The sequence below is a fragment of the Hyla sarda genome, chromosome 8, assembly GCF_029499605.1.
Source record: "Hyla sarda isolate aHylSar1 chromosome 8, aHylSar1.hap1, whole genome shotgun sequence".
In the NCBI taxonomy this organism is placed as follows: Eukaryota; Metazoa; Chordata; class Amphibia; order Anura; family Hylidae; genus Hyla; species Hyla sarda.
The window spans coordinates 22,188,548-22,210,074 of NC_079196.1; the positions used below are offsets into that span (position 1 = coordinate 22,188,548).

Below are 21,527 nucleotides of genomic sequence, written 5' to 3' on the forward strand. Positions count from 1 at the left end.
CTGCATGGCCGGCGCTCTCCTTCCTCGTCATCACGTACGTGGGTCGGCGTGCGTAACAACGTGATGGCGGCGACTGAGAGTGAGGATACCCGGCCGGCAGCAGAGACGTTCCGGAGCAACGGGGACACGGCGAAAGAGATGGAGCGACATCCAGGGCAGCGGTGATCGGTCCGGAGCGGTGGGGACACGTGAGTATAACCTCCTATGCAGTGGTCTTCAATCTGCGGACCTCCAGATGTTGCAAAACTACAACTCCCAGCATGCCCGGACAGCCAACGGCTGTCCGGGCATGCTGGGAGTTGTAGTTTTGCAACATCTGGAGGTCCGCAGGTTGAAGACCACTATTGGGTTCAAAATCTTTATTTTTTTAGATTTTGCACCTATAAATTCTCATACGTCTTATACGCCGGTGCGTCCTATAGGGCGAAAAATACGGTAAGCCTGAAAAAAAAAAAAGACGAGTGATATTGAAATCACTCCAGAATAAACACTCCACTCTTAGTAAATCCCGCACCTTTCAGCGCCTCATTTATATAATGCTTATAATAATACGTTCTCCATTCATCGTTGAGATTTGACCCGCGCTCAGATATGCCGTTTTCTGTGATATATATGGCAGGATTGTTGAACTCTTCCTTTATCCAGCGTAACAACCTTCTTAGGCCGTAGGGTACCACTTTCAACCATACACTACCAGATCCAACCCAGGTTCGGTCTCGCACCAAGTAAACCCCCCTGTAATGATATAGAGAAACACCATCAATTGTATTTCGTTAGAACCAAATTATAATCTCTCAGACAACTCTTACCTGTCCCCTTCATACGCCTGGTATTCTAAGTCATAGTCTAAGGCTTGTCCAACCAGGACTGTAGTATAGTGGTTCAGGCCAAAGAAGTCATACGTCCCTTTTATTCTTTGCTTCTCACTTTCAGTAAACTCTGGGAGCCTAAAGATAAAAAAAAAATAACCATCCATAGTGTGAGAGGATAATCTGTATTTGGGATATAGGACATGTCAGATGTTTTAGGGATCGTTGATCTGTATGAGGAATAAGACTTATGTTTTTGCTCTGTCTTTAAAGGGGTATTCCAATGCGTCGCTGGATTTGTCAATCAATGGATACCATAGACCATTCACTTACATTGGGTTCCATCATGACTGGTGTCAGCCATTTTTAGGGGGGTCAAAAATAACTGAAGCAACATCAGAAGCACTGGATACAGAATGGGACATCCAACACAATTGATAACATAGCCTTAGAGGAGAGGCCATAGAGGAGGAGGATGCAGTAGTCTAGGAGAGAAATGATTAGTGTTGCTTGCGAATATTCGCAATGCAAATTTTATTCGCGAATATTCGCAAATATAGCACTATATATTCGTAATTACAAATATTCGTTTTTTATTTTTTTCCACAGTACACATCACAGTGATCACCCCTCTCTGCTTCCAGCTTGTGTGGTGTAAAGAAGGCTCCAATACTACTGTGTGAGACTGGCGTGTGAATTTTCGCATATACGAAAATTAGCATATGCTAATTTTCGCATATGCGAATTTCTGTGTATGTTAATTTTGAATATGCTAATTTTTGCATACGCGAATGTTCGCATATGCGAAAATAAAAAGGGAATACTACGAATATGCGAATATTCGCGAATATATGACGAATATTCGCCCATATATTCGCGAATATTCGCAAATTCGAATATGGCCTATGCCACTCAACACTAGAAATGATGGGGGCATGTAATAGCATTTGTGGGCGAAAAGCGAGCAAATATGGGAAATGTTTTCCATCTGGAGGTGGCCGGAGGTGGAGAGGGTTTAGATGTAAGATCTTACAGGGGTTATCCAGGAAAAAACTGTTTTTTATATATATCAACTGGCTCCAGAAAGTTAAACAGATTTGTAAATTACTTCTATTAAAAAAATCTTAATCCTTTCAATAACTATCAGCTGCTGAAGTTGAGTTGTTGTTTTCTGTCTGGCAACAGTGCTCTCTGCTGACATCTCTGTCTGTCTCGGGAACTGCACAGAGTAGTAGAGGTTTGCTATGGGGATTTTCTTCTAAACCGGGCGGTTCCCGAGACACATGTCCTCAGAGAGCACTTAGACAGAAAAGAACAACTCAACTTCAGCAGCTCATAAGTACTGAAAGGATTAAGATTTTTTAATAGAAGTAATTTACAAATCTGTTTAACTTTCTGGAGCCAGTTGATATATATATATATATATATATATATAAAAAGTTTTTTTTTCCTGGATAACCTCTTTAACCTGTTGGGGACGAAGGGCGTATCCATACGCCCGTGGGAATTTCGGCCCCGCCGCGCGCCGGGCGGGGACCGGGCCAGGGTGACTGCTGATATCTATCAGCAGGCACCCTGTGCAAATGCCCAGGGGGGTCATTAGACCCCCCCATGTCGGCGATCGGCGCAAATCGCAAGTGAATTCACACTTGCGATTTGCGCCGATTCCGGGTCATTACGGGTCTATGGTGACCCGGTGACCCGGAATAGAAGGGGGATCGCGGGTGTCTAAGACACCCACGATCCCCCTAAAGCAATGGGAGTGAGGTGGCAGAGGTGCCACCCCTCCTATCCCTGCTATTGGTGGTCTAGACGCGACCACCAATAGCAGATCAGGGGCGGGGGGGTTTACTTTCGTTTTCCCTGTGCTGCCCTCCCACAATAGGTGGGGCAGAACGGGGAAAACGAAGAGGAGCGGCGCCGGAGTCCACTTACCCCTCCGGAGGCAGCGGAGTGTCGGGGATCGGCGGCGGCGACGTGCGGCAGAAGAGGACGGCTCCCGGATGCGACGGAAGCCGGTGAGTAGTTGCATAGCAACATCTAGAGGGCTACAGTCTGAGACCACTATAGTGGTCTCTAGACTGTAGTCCTCCAGATGTTGCAAAACTACAACTCCCAGCATGCCCAGACAGCTGTTTGCTGTGTGGGCATGCTGGAATTTGTAGTTTTGCAACAGCTGGAGGTCTGCAGTTTAGAGACCACTGCACAGTGATCTCTATACTGCCCTCTAGATCTTGCAAAACTTCAACTCCCAGCATGCCCACACAGCTGTTTGCTGTCTGGGCATGCTGGGAGATGTAGTTTTGCAACATCTGGAGGTCCACAGTTTGGAGATCACTGTTCAGTGGTCTCTAAATTGTAGCACTCCAGATGTTGCAAAACTACAAATTCCAGCATGCCCACACAGCAAACAGCTGTCTCGGCATGCTGGGAGTTGTAGTTGCGTACCTCCAGCTGTTGCATAACTACATCTCCCAGCATGCCCTTCTGTGATCAGACATGCTGGGAATTGTAGTTTTGCAACAGCTGGAGGCACACTGGTTGGAAAATACTGAGTTAGGTAACAGAACCCAACTCAGTATTTTCCAACCAGTGTGCCTCCATCTGTTTCAAAACTACAACTCCCAGCATGTACTGACAGACCGTGCATGCTGGGAGTTGTAGTTTTGCAACAGCTGGAGGCTCACTGGTTGGAAAATACTGAGTTAGGTAACAGAACCTAACTGAAGGTTTTCCAACCAGTGTGCCTCCAGCTGTTGCAAAACTACAACTCCCAGCATGTACTGACAGACCATGCATGCTGGGAGTTGTAGTTTTGCAACAGCTGGAGGCACACTGGTTGGAAAATACTGAGTTAGGTAACAGAACCCAACTCAGTATTTTCCAACCAGTGTGCCTCCAGCTGTTTCAAAACTACAACTCCCAGCATGTACTGACAGACCGTGCATGCTGGGAGTTGTAGTTTTGCAACAGCTGGAGGCTCACTGGTTGGAAAATACTGAGTTAGGTAACTGAAACTAACTGAAGGTTTTCCAACCAGTGTGCCTCCAGCTGTTGCAAAACTACAACTCCCAGCATGTACTGACAGACCGTGCATGCTGGGAGTTGTAGTTTTGAAACAGCTGGAGGTTTGCCCCCCCCCCCCCATGTGAACGTACAGGGTACATTCACACGGGCGGGTTTACAGCAAGTTTCCTGCTTCAAGTATGAGCTGCGGCAAATTTTTCGCCGCAGCGCAAATTCCTAGCGGGAAACTTACCGTAACCCGCCAGTGTGAATGTACCCTAAAAACACTACACTACACTTCACTAACACCTAATAAAGAGTAAAACACTACATATACACCCCCTTACACTGTCCCCCCCAATAAAAATAAAAAACGTATTGTACAGCAGTGTTTCCAAAACGGAGCCTCCAGCTGTTGCAAAACAACAACTCCCAGCATTTCCGGACAGCCACTGATTGTCCAGGCATGCTGGGAGTTTAGCAACAGCTGGAGGCACCCTGTTTGGGAATCACTGGCGTAGAATACCCCTATGTCCACCCCTGTGCAATCCCTAATTTAGTCCTCAAATGCGCATGGTGCTCTCTCACTTTGGAGCCCTGTCGTATTTCAAGGAAACAGTTTAGGGCCACATATGGGGTATTTCCGTACTCGGGAGAAATTGCACTACAAATTTTGGGGGGCTTTTTCTCCTTTTACCCCTTATGAAAAGGAAAAGTTGGGGTCTACACCAGCCTGTTAGTGTAAAAAAAAAAAATTTTTACACTAACATGCTGGTGTTGCCCTTTACTTTTTATTTTCACAAGAGGTAAAAGGAAAAAAAGACCCCCAAAATTTGTAACGCAATTTCTGCTGAGTACGGAAATACCCCATATGTGGGCGTAAAATGCTCTGCGGGCGCACAACAAGGCTCAGGAGTGAGAGCGCACTATGTACATTTGAGGCCGAAATTGGTGATTTGCACACGGGTGGCTGATTTTACAGCGGTTCTGACATAAATGCAAAATAATAAATACCCACATGTGACCCCATTTTGGAAACTACACCCCTCACGGAATGTAATAAGGGGTACAGTGAGCATTTACGCCCCACAGGTGTCTGACAGATTTTTGGAACAGTGGTCTGTGAAAATGAAAAATTAAATTTTTTTGTTTGCACAGCCCACTGTTCCAAAGATCTGTCAAGCGCCAGTGGGGTGTAAATGCTCACTGCACCCCTTATTACATTCCGTGAGGGGTGTAGTTTCCAAAATGGGGTCACATGTGGGGGGGTCCACTGTTCTGGCACCACGGGGGGCTTTGTAAATGCACATGGCCCCCGACTTCCATTCCAAACAAATTATCTTTCTAAAAGCTCCTGGTGCTCCTTCTCTTCTGAGCATTGTAGTTCGCTCGCAGTGCACTTGACGTCCACATATGGGGTATTTCCATACTCAGAAGAAATGGGGTTACAAATTTTGGGGGGCATTTTCTCCTATTACCCTTTGTAAAAAAGTAAAATTTGGGGAAAAACCAGCATTTTAGTGGAAAAATATTTTTTTTTCATTTACACATCCGACTTTAACAAAAAGTTGTCAAACACCTGTGGGGTGTTAAGGCTCACCGTACCCCTTGTTACGTTCCTTGAGGGGTGTCATTTCCATAATAGTGTGCGATGTGTTTTTTTTTTGCTGTCCTGGCACCATAGGGGCTTCCTAAATGGGACATGCCCCCCAAAAACCATTTCAGAAAAACTCACTCTCCTAAACCCCATTGTTGCTCCTTCGCTTCTGAGCCCTCTAGTGCACCCGCCGAACACTTTACATACACATATGAGGTATTTTCTTACTCCAGAGAAATTGGGTTACAAATTTTGAGAGGATTTTTTTCCTTTTACCCTTTGTAAAAATTCAAAAATTGGGTCTACAAGAACATGCCAGTGTAAAAAATGAAGATTTAGAATTTTTTCCTTCACTTTGCTGCTATTCCTGTGAAACACCTAAAGGGTTAACACACTTACTGAATGTCATTTTGAATACTTTGAGGGGTGCAGTTTTTATAATGGGGTCATTTATCGGGTATTTCTAACCAGAAGACCCTTCAAATCCACTTCAAACCTGAACTGGTCCCTGAAAAATTCGGATTTTGAAAATTTTGCGAAAAATTGGAAAATTGCTGCTGAACTTTGAAGCCCCCTGATGTCTTCCAAAAGTAAAAACTCGTCAATTTTATAATGCAAACATAAAGTAGACAAATTGTATATGTGAATCAATACATAATTTATTTGGAATATCCATATTCCTTATAAGTAGAGAGCTTCAAAGTTAGAAAAATGCTAAATTTTCAAATTTTTCATGAAATTTTCAAATTTTTCACCTAGAAAGGATGCAAGTATCGCCGAAAATTAACCACTAACATAAAGTAGAATATGTCATGAAAAAACAATCTCGGAATCAAATTTATAAGTAAAAGCATTCCAGAGTTATTAATGCTTAAAGTGACAGTGGTCAGATTTGCAAAAAATGCTACCGTCCTTAGGGTCATAATGGGCTCCGTCCCCAAGGGGTTAAGATCTTACATCTAAACCCTTTCCATCTCCGGCCACCTCCAGATGGAAAACTTTTCCCATATTTGCTCACTTTTTGCCCAAAAATGCTATTACATGCCCCCATCATTTCTCTCTTAGACTACTGCATCCTCCTCCTCCTCTATGGCCTCTCCTCTAAGGCTATGTTATCATTTGTGTTGGATGTCCCATTCTGTGTCCAGTGCTTCTGATGTTGCTTCAGTTATTTTTGACCCCAAAAAAATGGCTGACACCAGTCATGATGGAACCCATTGTAAGTGAATGGTCTGTGGTATTTGATTGACAAATCCAGCAACGCATTGTAGTCTCTATTATAAATGGTCACCATGTCCTTGTGGGGTGCTACCTATTTGTGCCACATCCAGAGGGTGGCGCTAGAGACATTCCCAGACTCCTTTAATCCATCTTCAACTCTGCAGCCAGGTTAATCCAACAAACATCTGGTAAACTCTGCACCAAAAATCCTGGTTGCACCATATTTTTTATGTGTTTTAGACACTTTGTGGGGAATTTTTTTGCCTCACTTACCCAGAGGTTATGACAAGGCTTTAGTTGTCCTTTCTATTATTGTACTCACCGGCTTTTAGGTAGCCCATAATCAAGGCTCCTCTCTCGGACTCTACTCTTCATAATTTCCGGGTAGTCGCCAGTTTTATAAATAGGATATGCAAACCAGCCAGCGAAAAACTGAAAGCCAATGGAAGTAGAAAGAATTTCACATGTGACTAAGTAAGAATAAGGTATTTTTTTGGCACCCAAGTATTTTACAGTTTATAAAAATTTTACATCAAAATTTTTTTTGATGTCCCTCTACTATGTATATTGAGGGAGATTAATGAAAACCTGTGTAGAGGAAGAGCGGGGCCGTTGCCCTTAGCAACCAAAGTACTTTCATTTTTAAAGAGGCCTGTGAAGAATGAAAGCAGCGATCTGATTGGTTGCTATGGGCAACTGCATCCCTCTTCCTCTACACAGGTTTTCATAAATCTCCCCCAATGTGTTACAAGAATATAACTACTTTCTTTCTGGTCTTCAGGCAGAACATCGGGGGTACTGGATCGCCCTAGTGACATATAAACTAATTCAGTGTTTTCCAACCAGTGTGCCTTCAGCTGTTGCAAAACTACAACTCCCAGCATGCCCGGACAGTCAAGAGAGGAGAAGAGGCATTCGTCCAACCAGAGGTCGATAGGAGCAATAAGACTTGCACTTCTACACTTCAGGGACATCGGGGCACTTATCTTTGTAGGTGAAGCATTTTTGTACATCTGTTTTTTGTGTGCTGGTGATGTGTAGAAGAACCAAATTAATTAAAGGCATACTCTGCCCATAGACAGCTTATCCACTATCCAATGACTGGCGATGCGGGGCAGAGGCTCGTGATGTCACGGTTACGCCCGCTCGTGATGTCACAGCCACGCCCCCCTCAATGCTAGTCTACGTGAGGGGGCCTCCCATAGACTTGCATTGAGGAGGTGTGGCCGTGACGTCACGATCCTCCGGCGCTGCACCTGAAGCTCTAAACGAACGCCGGATGCAGTAAGGAGAACACGGTGGTCCCCAGCGGCGGGACCCCCACAACCAGACATCTTAAGATGTCTAGGGCGGAGTACCCCTTTAAGTGGTGGCAAAGCATTTGATACATTTTGTGTTGGTACACATTTCCTGGAATTTCTCCGGTTTATTTGCTGCACAAAATTTGGCGGCTTTATTTTTTATCCTGCTGCACAAAAATTTGTGACTTTTGTACACACAGCAAAAAGCTAAGTCTGGGTGATGTATTTTTGTGACTTTTTGGAAGTGTTTGCACAAAAAATTACCTTAACAGCTGTTCTGTACACACTTAAATAAAAAAAAGTGTGAAACAAATGTCAGTCGCCAAATGTGCGACAAATATACACATAGAAAACAGCTGTAAAGACAACGATTAATGCCCCCATCATTCTTTGGAGATCTGTTCTGATGCAAACTGATAACCTAGTGTCTGTTTATTATGTGAATAAACATGAAGGTACGAGCAATGTTCAGTTAAAGGGGTACTCCACTGAAAAATATCTTATTTTAAATCAACTGGTGCCAGAAAATTATACAGATTTGTAAATTACTTCTATTTAACCCCTTAAAGGGGTAGTCCAGTGGTGAAAAACTTATCCCCTATCCTAAGGATAGGGGATAAGTTTGAGATTGCGGGGGGTCCGACCGCTGGGGCCCCCTGCGATCTCTCTGTACGGGGCCCCGGCTCTCCGCCGAGATAGCGGGTGTCGACCCCCGCACGAGGCGGCGGCCGACACGCCCCCTCAATACATCTCAATGGCAGAGCCGGAGATTGCCGAAGGTCGACACGCCCCCTTCCCGCGGGCTGTCGGGGCTCCGTACAGGAGATCGCAGGGGGCCCCAGCGGTCGGACCACCCGCGATCTGCAACTTATCCCCTATCCTTAGGATAGGGGATAAGTTGCTCACCACTGAGTCACTACTGGACTACTCCTTTAAGGATACAGGGTTTTTCAGTTTTTGCATTTTAGTTTTTTCCTCATCACCCTTTAAAAATCATAACCCTTTCAATTGTCCACCTAAAAATCCATATTATGGCTTATTTTTTGTGTCACCAATTCTACTTTGCAGTGACATTAGTAATTTTACTGAAAAACGGAAAAAAAATCATTGTGCGACAAAATCGAAGAAAAAAAAAACCCCATTTTGTAATTTTTGGGGGCTTCCGTTTCTACCCAGTGCATTTTTCGGTAAAAATGACACCTTATTATTCTCTAGGTCCATACAGTTAAAATGATCCCCTACTTATATAGGTTTGATTTTGTCGCACTTCTGGATAAAATCATAACTACATGCAGGAAAATTTATACGTTTAAAAATGTCATCTTCTGACCCCTATAACTTTTTTATTTTTCCACGTACAGGGCGGTATGAGGAGTCATTTTTGCGCCATCATCTGAAGTTTTTTATCAGTACCATTTTTGTTTTGATCGGACTTTTTGATCACTTTTTATTCATTTTTTAATGATATAAAAAGTGATCAATACGCTTTCCAAATACGCTTTTTTGGAGTTTGGATTTTTTTTACGTGTACGCCATTGACCGTGCGGTTTAATTAACGGGCGTTTCTTCAAGTCCACGGTGATTAGTCATTGTGGACCTGAAGAAATGCCCGTTAGCGTGAAACTGCGGTTGTCCAGGTGAATAGCTCCTGCCGCTCCAGCTCTGTTTGGTCTAGGGGTGTCGGGATGTTGGATCAGAATCAACTGAAATAAACCACTTCAAGCAAGTCAAACAGGTGTGTGCTCCAATTTTTTCTTTTTTTTCTGCTAATTTGAAGATTACTGCAATTGCTATAAGTGAGCACCACGCTGTACCCTGCTTCATGTTTCATCCCACCCCCACTGCCATATATACACCTGTGTTGGCTATATCCACTTACCTTCCTTGCCTGCAGTGCCCAGCCGCTTCTTCTGTCTAGTTGTTAATTAACAATATATTTTTATAGTTTGGACATTTACGCACGCGGCGATACCACATGTTTTTATTTACACTGTTTTATTTTTTTAATGGGAAAAAGGGGGTGATTCAAACTTTTATTAGGGAAGGGGTTAAATGATCTTTATTAACACTTTTTTTTACTTTTGCAATGTTATAGCTCCCATAGGGACCTATAACACTGCACACACTGATCTTTTACACAGATCACTGGCGTGTATTAACACGCCTGTGATCAGTGTTATCGGCGCTTGACTGCTCCTGCCTGGATCTCAGGCACGGAGCAGTCATTCGCCGATCGGACACCGAGGAGGCAGGTAAGGGCCCTCCCGGTGTCCTGTAAGCTGTTCAATTTCCCCACGGCGGTCCCAAACAGCCCGACTGAGCAGCCGGGATAGTTTCACTTTCGCTTCAGATGCGGCGGTCAGCTTTGATCGCCGTTTCTGAAGGGTTAATACAGGGCATCACCGCAATCGGTGATGTCCTGTATTAGGCGCGGGTCCCGGCCGTTGTTGGCAGCCGGGACCACCGCGGCATATCGCGGGAGACGGCGCAGGAAGTAAATATACGTCCTTCGTCGTTAAGGAGTTAAAAATATTAATCCTTTCAGTACTTATCAGCTGCTGTATGCTCCACAGGAAGTTCTTTTCTTTTTGAATTTTCGGTTGGACAGGACTGTTCCTTTATATATTCCTACCTCTTCCATTGCTTAACATAGCAGAATACATCCACAAGATACTCCGGAGGCACTCACTAAGAATGTAGAACACTCTTTATTTAATTCTTAGTGTAATGTCACAAAAGCTGAATAAAAACGTTGATGCCACAAATGAGGTTATGGTGTCCCAGCACCAACGGCTGTCCTGTGGCTTCAGACTGCTTCAAGCAAACCAGCAGCATTGGTGTTGGGCCCACTGCAAGACTGGTCGGTATATTAATTATGTTATGCACTTTATTGGTTAACGTCATTGGTTAATAAAAAATCCATTGGGAGAAGCAGCGCCTAGAAAGGGATTCTTTTTGTTACTCTCCTGCTTCCAGTTACTGAGCAGGACTACCCACTGGACTAAAGCCCAGAATGAGCAAATGTCAACATGAATAATTATAAATTATACCGAGTCTTTTCCCATAAAACTATATATATAATTTGGCTCATTGGCTCAGCTCCTTCTGCTCTATAACATGATGACTGCTCATTGCTATATCATTGATCCCCCAAATAAATGTTACATACCAATGTGTACCTCCATGCCGCCTCTACGTCCTCTTGTTTATAAGGATTAAGAGGTTCACCCCAATCAGAGTTGAGGGTTAGGGAGATTAGACCGCCTTGAGACGCTCTGTATGTATCATTATACAGGTGCCATACTTCTGCATGGGCTTTAATCAGGTTATGTCCAACCACATATGTAGCATTCCCCGGGGAATAGATTCCTAAAAGAAAAGTCACAACTCAGTATTACAATCTGCAACAAAAATAAGGATTTGTTAGATAGGAAGTTAAAGCTCTTTGGGACACAGAAAAAGATATACGTGGGTTGTTTCGTATGAGACTACTACCAAGGTAACTGGGTGAAAATTAACATGTGTGAAATTACTTTTTTTCATCCTGTTTTGTGTGTATAGTGAGGTGTGTAAAAACCATGGAATGTTATTGTTACGCCGAGCGCTCCGGGTCCCCGCTCCTCCCCGGAGCGCTCGCTTCACTCCCTTCGCTGCAGCGCTCCGGTCACGTCCTCTGACCCGGGGCGCTGCGATCCTGCTGCCAGCCGGGATGCGATTCGCGATGCGGGTAGCGCCCGCTCGCGATGCGCACCCCGGCTCCCCTACCTGACCCGCTCTCCGTCTGTTCTGTCCCGGCGCGCGCGGCCCCGCTCCCTAGGGCGCGCGCGCGCCGGGTCTCTGCGATTTAAAGGGCCACTGCGCCGCTGATTGGCGCAGTGGTTCCAATTAGGGTTTTCACCTGTGCACTTCCCTATATTACCTCACTTCCCTTGCACTCCCTTGCCGGATCTTGTTGCCTTAGTGCCAGTGAAAGCGTTCCTTGTGTGTTCCTTGCCTGTGTTTCCAGACCTTCTGCCGTTGCCCCTGACTACGATCCTTGCTGCCTGCCCCGACCTTCTGCTACGTCCGACCTTGCTTCTGCCTACTCCCTTGTACCGCGCCTATCTTCAGCAGCCAGAGAGGTGAGCCGTTGCTAGTGGATACGACCTGGTCACTACCGCCGCAGCAAGACCATCCCGCTTTGCGGCGGGCTCTGGTGAAAACCAGTAGTGGCTTAGAACCGGTCCACTAGCACGGTCCACGCCAATCCCTCTCTGGCACAGAGGGTCCACTACCTGCCAGCCGGCATCGTGACAGTAGATCCGGCCATGGATCCCGCTGAAGTTCCTCTGCCAGTTGTCGCTGACCTCACCACGGTGGTCGCCCAGCAGTCACAACAGATTGCGCAACAAGGCCAACAGCTGTCTCAACTGACCGTTATGCTTCAACAGTTGCTACCACAGCTTCAGCAGTCATCTCCTCCGCCAGCTCCTGCACCTCCTCCGCAGCGAGTGGCCGCTCCTGGGATACGCTTATCCTTGCCGGATAAATTTGATGGGGACTCTAAGTTTTGCCGTGGCTTCCTTTCCCAATGTTCCCTGCATCTGGAGATGATGTCGGACCTGTTTCCCACTGAAAGGTCTAAGGTGGCTTTCGTAGTCAGTCTTCTGTCCGGAAAAGCCCTGTCATGGGCCACACCGCTCTGGGACCGCAATGACCCCGTCACTGCCTCTGTACACTCCTTCTTCTCGGAAATCCGAAGTGTCTTTGAGGAACCTGCCCGAGCCTCTTCTGCTGAGACTGCCCTGTTGAACCTGGTCCAGGGTAATTCTTCCGTTGGCGAGTATGCCGTACAATTCCGTACACTTGCTTCAGAATTGTCCTGGAATAATGAGGCCCTCTGCGCGACCTTCAAAAAAGGCCTATCCAGCAACATTAAAGATGTTCTGGCCGCACGAGAAATTCCTGCTAATCTACATGAACTTATTCACCTAGCCACTCGCATTGACATGCGTTTTTCTGAAAGGCGTCAGGAACTCCGCCAAGATATGGACTCTGTTCGCACGAGGCGTTTCGTCTCCTCGGCTCCTCTCTCCTCTGGTCCCCTGCAATCTGTTCCTGTGCCTCCCGCCGTGGAGGCTATGCAGGTCGACCGGTCTCGCCTGACACCTCAAGAGAGGACACGACGCCGTATGGAGAACCTCTGCCTGTACTGTGCTAGTACCGAACACTTCCTGAGGGATTGTCCTATCCGTCCTCCTCGCCTGGAAAGACGTACGCTGACTCCGCACAAAGGTGAGACAGTCCTTGATGTCTACTCTGCTTCTCCACGTCTTACTGTGCCTGTGCGGATGTCTGCCTCTGCCTTCTCCTTCTCTACAGTGGCCTTCTTGGACTCTGGTTCTGCAGGAAATTTTATTTTGGCCTCTCTCGTCAACAGGTTCAACATCCCAGTGACCAGTCTCGCCAGACCCCTCTACATCAATTGCGTAAATAATGAAAGATTGGACTGTACCATACGTTTCCGCACGGAGCCCCTTCTTATGAGCATCGGATCTCATCATGAGAAGATTGAACTTTTGGTCCTCCCCAATTGCACCTCGGAGATTCTCCTGGACTTCCCTGGCTTCAACTTCATTCCCCAACCCTGGATTGGTCCACTGGGGAGATCAAGAGTTGGGGGTCCTCTTGTTCCAAGAACTGTCTAAAACCGGTTCCCAGTAACCCTTGCCGTAACTCTGTGGTTCCTCCAGTAACCGGTCTCCCTAAGGCCTATATGGACTTCGCGGATGTTTTCTGCAAAAAACAAGCTGAGACTCTACCTCCTCACAGGCCTTATGATTGCCCTATCGACCTCCTCCCGGGTACTACTCCACCCCGGGGCAGAATTTATCCTCTCTCTGCCCCAGAGACTCTTGCCATGTCCGAATACGTCCAGGAGAATCTAAAAAAGGGCTTTATCCGTAAATCCTCCTCTCCTGCCGGAGCCGGATTTTTCTTTGTGTCCAAAAAAGATGGCTCCCTTCGTCCTTGCATTGACTACCGCGGTCTTAATAAAATCACGGTTAAGAACCGCTACCCCTTACCCCTCATCTCTGAACTCTTTGATCGCCTCCAAGGTGCCCACATCTTCACTAAATTGGACTTAAGAGGCGCCTATAACCTCATCCGCATCAGAGAGGGGGACGAGTGGAAAACGGCATTTAACACCAGAGATGGACACTTTGAGTATCTGGTCATGCCCTTTGGACTGTGCAATGCCCCTGCCGTCTTCCAAGACTTTGTCAATGAAATTTTTCGTGATCTATTATACTCCTGTGTTGTGGTATATCTGGACGATATCCTAATTTTTTCTGCCAATCTAGAAGAACACCGCCAGCATGTCCGTATGGTTCTTCAGAGACTTCGTGACAACCAACTCTATGCCAAAATTGAGAAATGTCTGTTTGAATGCCAATCTCTTCCTTTTCTAGGATATTTGGTCTCTGGCCAGGGACTACAGATGGATCCAGACAAACTCTCTGCCGTCTTAAATTGGCCACGCCCCTCCGGACTCCGTGCTATCCAACGCTTTTTGGGGTTCGCCAATTATTACAGGCAATTTATTCCACATTTTTCTACCATTGTGGCTCCTATCGTGGCTTTAACCAAGAAAAATGCTGATCCCAAGTCCTGGCCTCCTCAAGCAGAAGACTCCTTTAAACGACTCAAGTCTGCCTTTTCTTCGGCTCCCGTGCTCTCCAGACCTGACCCTTCCAAACCCTTCCTATTGGAGGTTGATGCCTCCTCAGTAGGAGCTGGAGCTGTTCTTCTACAAAAAAATCCTTCCGGGCATGCTGTCACTTGTGGTTTTTTCTCTAGGACCTTCTCTCCAGCGGAGAGGAACTACTCCATCGGGGATCGAGAGCTTCTAGCCATTAAATTAGCACTTGAGGAATGGAGGCATCTGCTGGAGGGATCAAGATTTCCTGTTATTATCTACACCGACCACAAGAACCTCTCCTACCTCCAGTCGGCCCAACGGCTGAATCCTCGCCAGGCCCGGTGGTCTCTGTTCTTTGCCCGATTTAATTTTGAGATTCACTTTCGTCCTGCCGATAAGAACATTAGGGCCGATGCTCTCTCTCGTTCCTCGGATGCCTCAGAAGTTGATCTCCCTCCGCAACACATCATTCCACCTGACTGCCTGATCTCCACTTCTCCTGCCTCCATCAGGCAGACTCCTCCAGGAAAGACCTTTGTTTCTCCACGCCAACGCCTCGGAATCCTCAAATGGGGTCACTCCTCCCATCTCGCAGGTCATGCGGGCATCAAGAAATCTGTGCAACTCATCTCCCGCTTCTATTGGTGGCCGACTCTGGAGACGGATGTTGGGGACTTTGTGCGAGCCTGCACTATCTGTGCCCGGGATAAGACTCCTCGCCAGAAGCCCGCTGGTTTTCTTCATCCTCTGCCTGTCCCCGAACAGCCTTGGTCTCTGATTGGTATGGATTTTATTACTGATTTACCCCCTTCCCGTGGCAACACCGTTATTTGGGTGGTCGTTGATCGATTCTCCAAAATGGCACATTTCATCCCTCTTCCTGGTCTTCCTTCTGCGCCTCAGTTGGCTAAACAATTTTTTCTACACATTTTTCGTCTTCACGGGTTGCCTACGCAGATTGTCTCGGATAGAGGGGTCCAATTCGTGTCTAAATTCTGGAGGGCTCTCTGTAAACAACTCAAGATTAAATTAAATTTTTCCTCTGCATATCATCCCCAGTCCAATGGACAAGTAGAAAGAATTAACCAGATCCTGGGTGATTATTTGCGACATTTTGTTTCCTCCCGCCAGGATGACTGGGCAGATCTCCTTCCATGGGCCGAATTTTCGTATAACTTCAGGGTCTCTGAATCTTCCTCCAAATCCCCATTTTTCGTGGTGTACGGCCGTCACCCTCTTCCCCCCCTCCCTACCCCCTTGCCCTCTGGTCTGCCCGCTGTGGATGAAATTTCTCGTGACCTTTCCATTATATGGAGAGAGACCCAAAATTCTCTCTTACAGGCTTCTTCACGCATGAAGAGGTTCGCGGATAAGAAAAGAAGAGCTCCCCCCGTTTTTTCCCCTGGAGACAAGGTATGGCTCTCCGCTAAATATGTCCGCTTCCGTGTCCCTAGCTACAAGTTGGGACCACGCTATCTTGGTCCTTTCAAAATTTTGTGTCAAATCAATCCTGTCTCTTATAAACTTCTTCTTCCTCCTTCTCTTCGTATCCCTAATGCCTTTCACGTCTCTCTTCTCAAACCACTCATCCTCAACCGTTTTTCTCCCAAATCTGTTCCTCTCACTCCTGTTTCCGGCTCCTCGGACGTCTTCTCGGTCAAGGAAATTTTGGCTGCCAAAAAGGTCAGAGGAAAAAAATTTTTTTTAGTAGACTGGGAGGGTTGTGGTCCTGAAGAGAGATCCTGGGAACCTGAGGACAACATCCTTGACAAAAGTCTGCTCCTCAGGTTCTCAGGCTCCAAGAAGAGGGGGAGACCCAAGGGGGGGGGTACTGTTACGCCGAGCGCTCCGGGTCCCCGCTCCTCCCCGGAGCGCTCGCTTCACTCCCTTCGCTGCAGCGCTCCGGTCACGTCCTCTGACCCGGGGCGCTGCGATCCTGCTGCCAGCCGGGATGCGATTCGCGATGCGGGTAGCGCCCGCTCGCGATGCGCACCCCGGCTCCCCTACCTGACCCGCTCTCCGTCTGTTCTGTCCCGGCGCGCGCGGCCCCGCTCCCTAGGGCGCGCGCGCGCCGGGTCTCTGCGATTTAAAGGGCCACTGCGCCGCTGATTGGCGCAGTGGTTCCAATTAGGGTTTTCACCTGTGCACTTCCCTATATTACCTCACTTCCCTTGCACTCCCTTGCCGGATCTTGTTGCCTTAGTGCCAGTGAAAGCGTTCCTTGTGTGTTCCTTGCCTGTGTTTCCAGACCTTCTGCCGTTGCCCCTGACTACGATCCTTGCTGCCTGCCCCGACCTTCTGCTACGTCCGACCTTGCTTCTGCCTACTCCCTTGTACCGCGCCTATCTTCAGCAGCCAGAGAGGTGAGCCGTTGCTAGTGGATACGACCTGGTCACTACCGCCGCAGCAAGACCATCCCGCTTTGCGGCGGGCTCTGGTGAAAACCAGTAGTGGCTTAGAACCGGTCCACTAGCACGGTCCACGCCAATCCCTCTCTGGCACAGAGGGTCCACTACCTGCCAGCCGGCATCGTGACAGTTATATCAATGCTTATATGGGTGTTTTACAATTAAACTGTTATAGTATGTGGGGCCTAGGTATCCCAGGCCAGTGCCACTCATACCCTGAAACTGTCAGCTGCAGAACGGGCGCTCACGTCTCCTAGGATATTTAAACTTCCCTCTAACTGCAGCCTCAATCCCTAGCATTTTCCGTGTTTTTGGGCATTCAATTTTATTTTGATTATACTTTTGTGTGTTGATTCTTTACTGTGCCGCCCTCTAGGTTTGACCCTTGCCTTTCCTGAGTCTTTTTCTGACTCTGATTTTGTATTTTGCTTCCCTCAAGGTTTTACAATGTTTAACTTGTCCCTTACTTACCCCTTGTCTGCTTTTGTACTTCTATATCTGTGTGTTGCTGACCTGGCCTGTCTGACTTCCCTGACTCCACCGTGCCTTTATTTTGGTGAAGGGATCATCCCAGTTGGGGGCTGTCATTTAGGTAGGGACAGTGGTTGAGTGAGGTAGTGAGTGTACATCCCCAGAATCTGTCATACTCCACTCTAGTCCTTAGCTTGTTTACTAAGTGGGGGCACACTAGTTGGCTCTGACTAGTATGGCAGTAGAGCTGCAAATCCCACTGCAAGGTGCAGGTGTCAGAACCCGTGGGGTTAAACGGTTCTGACAGTTCTATGTTTTGTTTTGGGCTATGCGCAGCTGTCTGGACTGGTCAGTGGACCTTGATGAGAGCACCTGGTCTGGGCCTATTTAAGATGGCAGTCTGCTCTCATGCCTCGCCTGCCAAAGAGCTCCTACTCCTAGCTAGCGTTTGTATTGTATCTTGAATTTCTGGCACATTTGACCTATTGCCTCCGCTCTCTAACTCTTCTCCTGTTTCTGTGATTGGGCATTTCTGTAATCTCTTGGTATTCACTCTGCTTGTGGACTGTGACTTATTGTGTGTGTATGTTTAGTTATTATTTCTGTTAGTGTGTGTGATTCCATATAGTTTCCCGACCTACGTCTGTATTATAGTTAATTTTGTTGACGTTTGACTCCCTGCATGTATTTAGGCAGGGACTGTCACCGTGGTTGTGGACCCGTCGCCTAGGGCAGGTACGCAAGTAGGCAGGGCAAGTGGGAGCAGAAGAGTTTAGGGCTTCATACTTCCCAATACATTGACAGCAGGTCCTTAGGTAACTATATGGAGGTCCTTAGGTAAATATATGAAGTGTCAGCCACAATGTTTTTTACTCTGGCCTGAAGCCCTCGAAGTGTGTAGATGAGCTATGGGGCTCCTGAATAACTTCTCCCCAAAGTGTTTGGTTTCCGTGTTAATATCTCTCAGATTGCATTAAGGGTGATTCTAAGGGTTGTAGAATTCTTTCTTTGGAGGACCTTTACCAAGCAGTCCCTGATGCCTAACTAATAAAGGGAGGCCAATAAGGTGCTACTCAGCCTTCCTTATTTTACCACTTACTCCTCTAGACTAAACAGTATTTCTTTTCTCTTCGGAAAGAGAATCGGTTAGAGTTTGGACCACCAATGATCTGGAATGTTCCTTAATATAGTGCTGTGTAAAAATGAAAGTATATGTGCACCCTCACTCACAGCCAGCACAACGGTATACTGCAATAAATCATGATAAAACCACACGCAGCCTTTCCTGTATGTGTATTGTTACAATCTTTCCTTATGTAGGCATGAAGTACCACAATAAAGTTGTCATCTGTTATTATGTTTCTCACCCTCTAATGCTAATGAGATCTCTGAGGATTTTACCCCAGTCAATACAACAAAGCTGAAGGCTAGAGGTTAGTGTGTACTGCAGTCTAAATTGAGGTGTATTTCAGTGGTCACTTTAATGATGTCACCAGAAATTTGGATAACAGATGTTGTATTATTGCACATTGGACTTTTCTATATGTAGCATAATGGTGGTATTGCTCTAGCTATACTCAGCTCTATAGATCAGTGGGAACTTTCTAAGGACAGGAAAAAGCTCATATGTATAATTATTACCTGGAGCCAAGCCTCCTTCTCCATACCCTGTGTAGGCAATGATGTACGGCTCATTCAGAGTGATCCAGAACTTTACTTTGTCACCTAGTCTTTGGAAGAGAAGCTCAGCATAGTCTTTAAACCTGTCTATTATTGTCTCATTCTCCCAACCACCAATGTTCTGCAAAGCTTGAGGAAGATCCCAATGATAAATAGTGACCTGCGCAGATGAAAGCATGTTGAGTAGTGCTAGTATATATAGTCACTTACATTTTCGCCTTGCATAGTAAATTTGCACTAAAATTAGGGTCATTTGTTACCTGTGGTGTAATACCAGCAGCCATCATGCCATCTATCAGGCGAGAGTAGTAACTTATCCCGGCCTCATTGATGTGATTCAAGGTCCCATCGGGGAGAATTCTAGGCCAAGAGATTGAGAATCTGTAATGTGACACCCGAAGTTCTTTGAGAAGTTCTATGTCCTCGTCAACCCGGTAGTAGCTGTTGCATGCCACGTCTCCATTACTACCATCATGAATCTTAGATGCTGTATGAGAAAACTGATCCCAGATGCTGAGGCCTTTCCCATCTGCCCTCCAGGCCCCTTCAATCTAGAAGAAAAAAACATTTGTTTTAATTGTTTCTTTAAAGGGATACTCCCGTGGAAAACTTATTTTTTATTTTTTAAATCAACTGGTGCCAGAAAGTTAAACAGATTTTTATTTGCAATTGTTCCTTATTTTTATATGTTTATCTTAATGCACAGTGGACAATAATGTTTGTTGTCTCAGGTGATCAGTTCCGGTGTTCCCTCCCCTTGTGGGAGGTGAACACCTGGGCTATCTCAGTATAAAAGAATGTGCTGAAGCGATTACATGTATGCCATGACTAAGGGCCTGATAGCCTGAAACGCGTCGGCGTTTAAGGACTCCAAGCTATGCTGTTCTGCACTTTTGTCCTTGTGTCATACATTTTTTGCCTGCCATGGAATTTTAACTTTGGATACCTATAAAGGAAACTGCTTTTACTCAGTGCTGGCTCCACCCTTCTTCTGCATTAGATTTGTAAATCACTTCTATTAAAAAATCTTAATCCTTCCAGTTCTTTTTAGGGACTATGTACTAAAGAGAAATCCAAAAAAGAAATGCATTTTCTCTGATGTCATGACCACAGTGCTCTCTGCTGACCTATGCTGTCCATTTTAGGAACTGTCCAGAGCAGGAGAAAATCCCCAAAGCAAACATATGCTGCTCTGGACAGTTCCTAAAATGGACAGCAGAGGTCAGCAGAGAGCACTGTGGTCATGACATCAGAGGAAATGCATTTCTTTTTTGGATTTCTCTTTAGTACACAGCCCCTAAAAAGAACTGGAAGGATTAAGATTTTTTATAGAAATGATTTACAAATCTGCTTAACTTTCTGGCACCAGCTGATTTAAAAAAAAAAAAAAAAGTTTTCCACGGGAGTACCCCTTTAATATCATTTTCTTACTCAAAGTTATTTGAAATGGCAAATATAACGTACAGTATTAACTTGTGAGGTCACTGGCTTAAAAAATGACAACCAGAGGCAAAAATGTCTTTACATCTGTTGTCACTTTTCTTTTCTCCACTCCCATTGGCCACTAATATAAAACAGGTTACCCAAAACTGGGCAATATTGAGCAATACAGAAGAGAATATCAAATGTGTAAAAGCACAAAGGCAGACATTCATATTAAAGAAATAATATCCAAATCCTATTTCCGACTTTTATTAAAATGGCTAAAAAAACAACAAAAAAAAACAAAACCTACAGTATGAGACACGTATGGCTAAAAGTAACAAAATGTCAAATACTCACCTTTTATTTCCTCCGCCACTAATACCATGTTGGACTATACATCGTTGCTTTGGGCAGTAATTTAATATGTCGTCGCATACTGAGTACATGGTGACCAAGGAGGCAATGATGTGGGGATAGACATAGGGATGCTAAGAGTATGTGGCAATGTTGCATTTTAGCCATATGTAATTTAAAAGTTGTAGATGATTATTTGGTCCAAACTGAGGACAAAATAAAGAAATACTTTACCTGAAAAGCTGAAGAGGCTACACCCCAAGCAAAGTCATCCTGGAATTCTCCATATAGAAATTCATCTTCCTTCTTTAAGGGAATGCCATTATTGCCAATAACTTCGGCATAGTAAATAGCCGTGCGTTTTGCAGCCCTTGCACGGGTAGGATGATTGAAATCCACATGATGAAGACCAAACCGCAATCGGTATCCTTGGTCCCACTCGAAGGAGTCCATAAGCGAGTTGATAGAGTAGCCTTTCAGATTCACGCCGTCTAAACTGAGAGCTTTTAGGGAAGGAAACACTTAACACTTTAATTACATCCTCCACTGGTTTCTATCTATGTATACTTAGCA

General features: G+C 45.8%; 1 protein-coding gene across 1 annotated transcript in view; it reads right to left on the reverse strand.

The window, feature by feature from the left end:
* The window catches only part of LOC130285268 (uncharacterized), a 143,812-nt gene that overhangs the window by 53,838 nt on the left and 68,447 nt on the right, over positions 1-21,527 (reverse strand). Inside the window, exons 10-16 of the mRNA XM_056536620.1 lie at positions 21,189-21,457; positions 19,436-19,726; positions 19,137-19,335; positions 11,104-11,303; positions 6,956-7,065; positions 810-947; positions 515-735 (exon numbers count right to left, since the gene is read on the reverse strand). Coding sequence (XP_056392595.1) covers positions 515-735; positions 810-947; positions 6,956-7,065; positions 11,104-11,303; positions 19,137-19,335; positions 19,436-19,726; positions 21,189-21,457 — 1,428 coding nt within the window. The remainder of the gene's footprint in view (positions 1-514; positions 736-809; positions 948-6,955; positions 7,066-11,103; positions 11,304-19,136; positions 19,336-19,435; positions 19,727-21,188; positions 21,458-21,527) is intronic.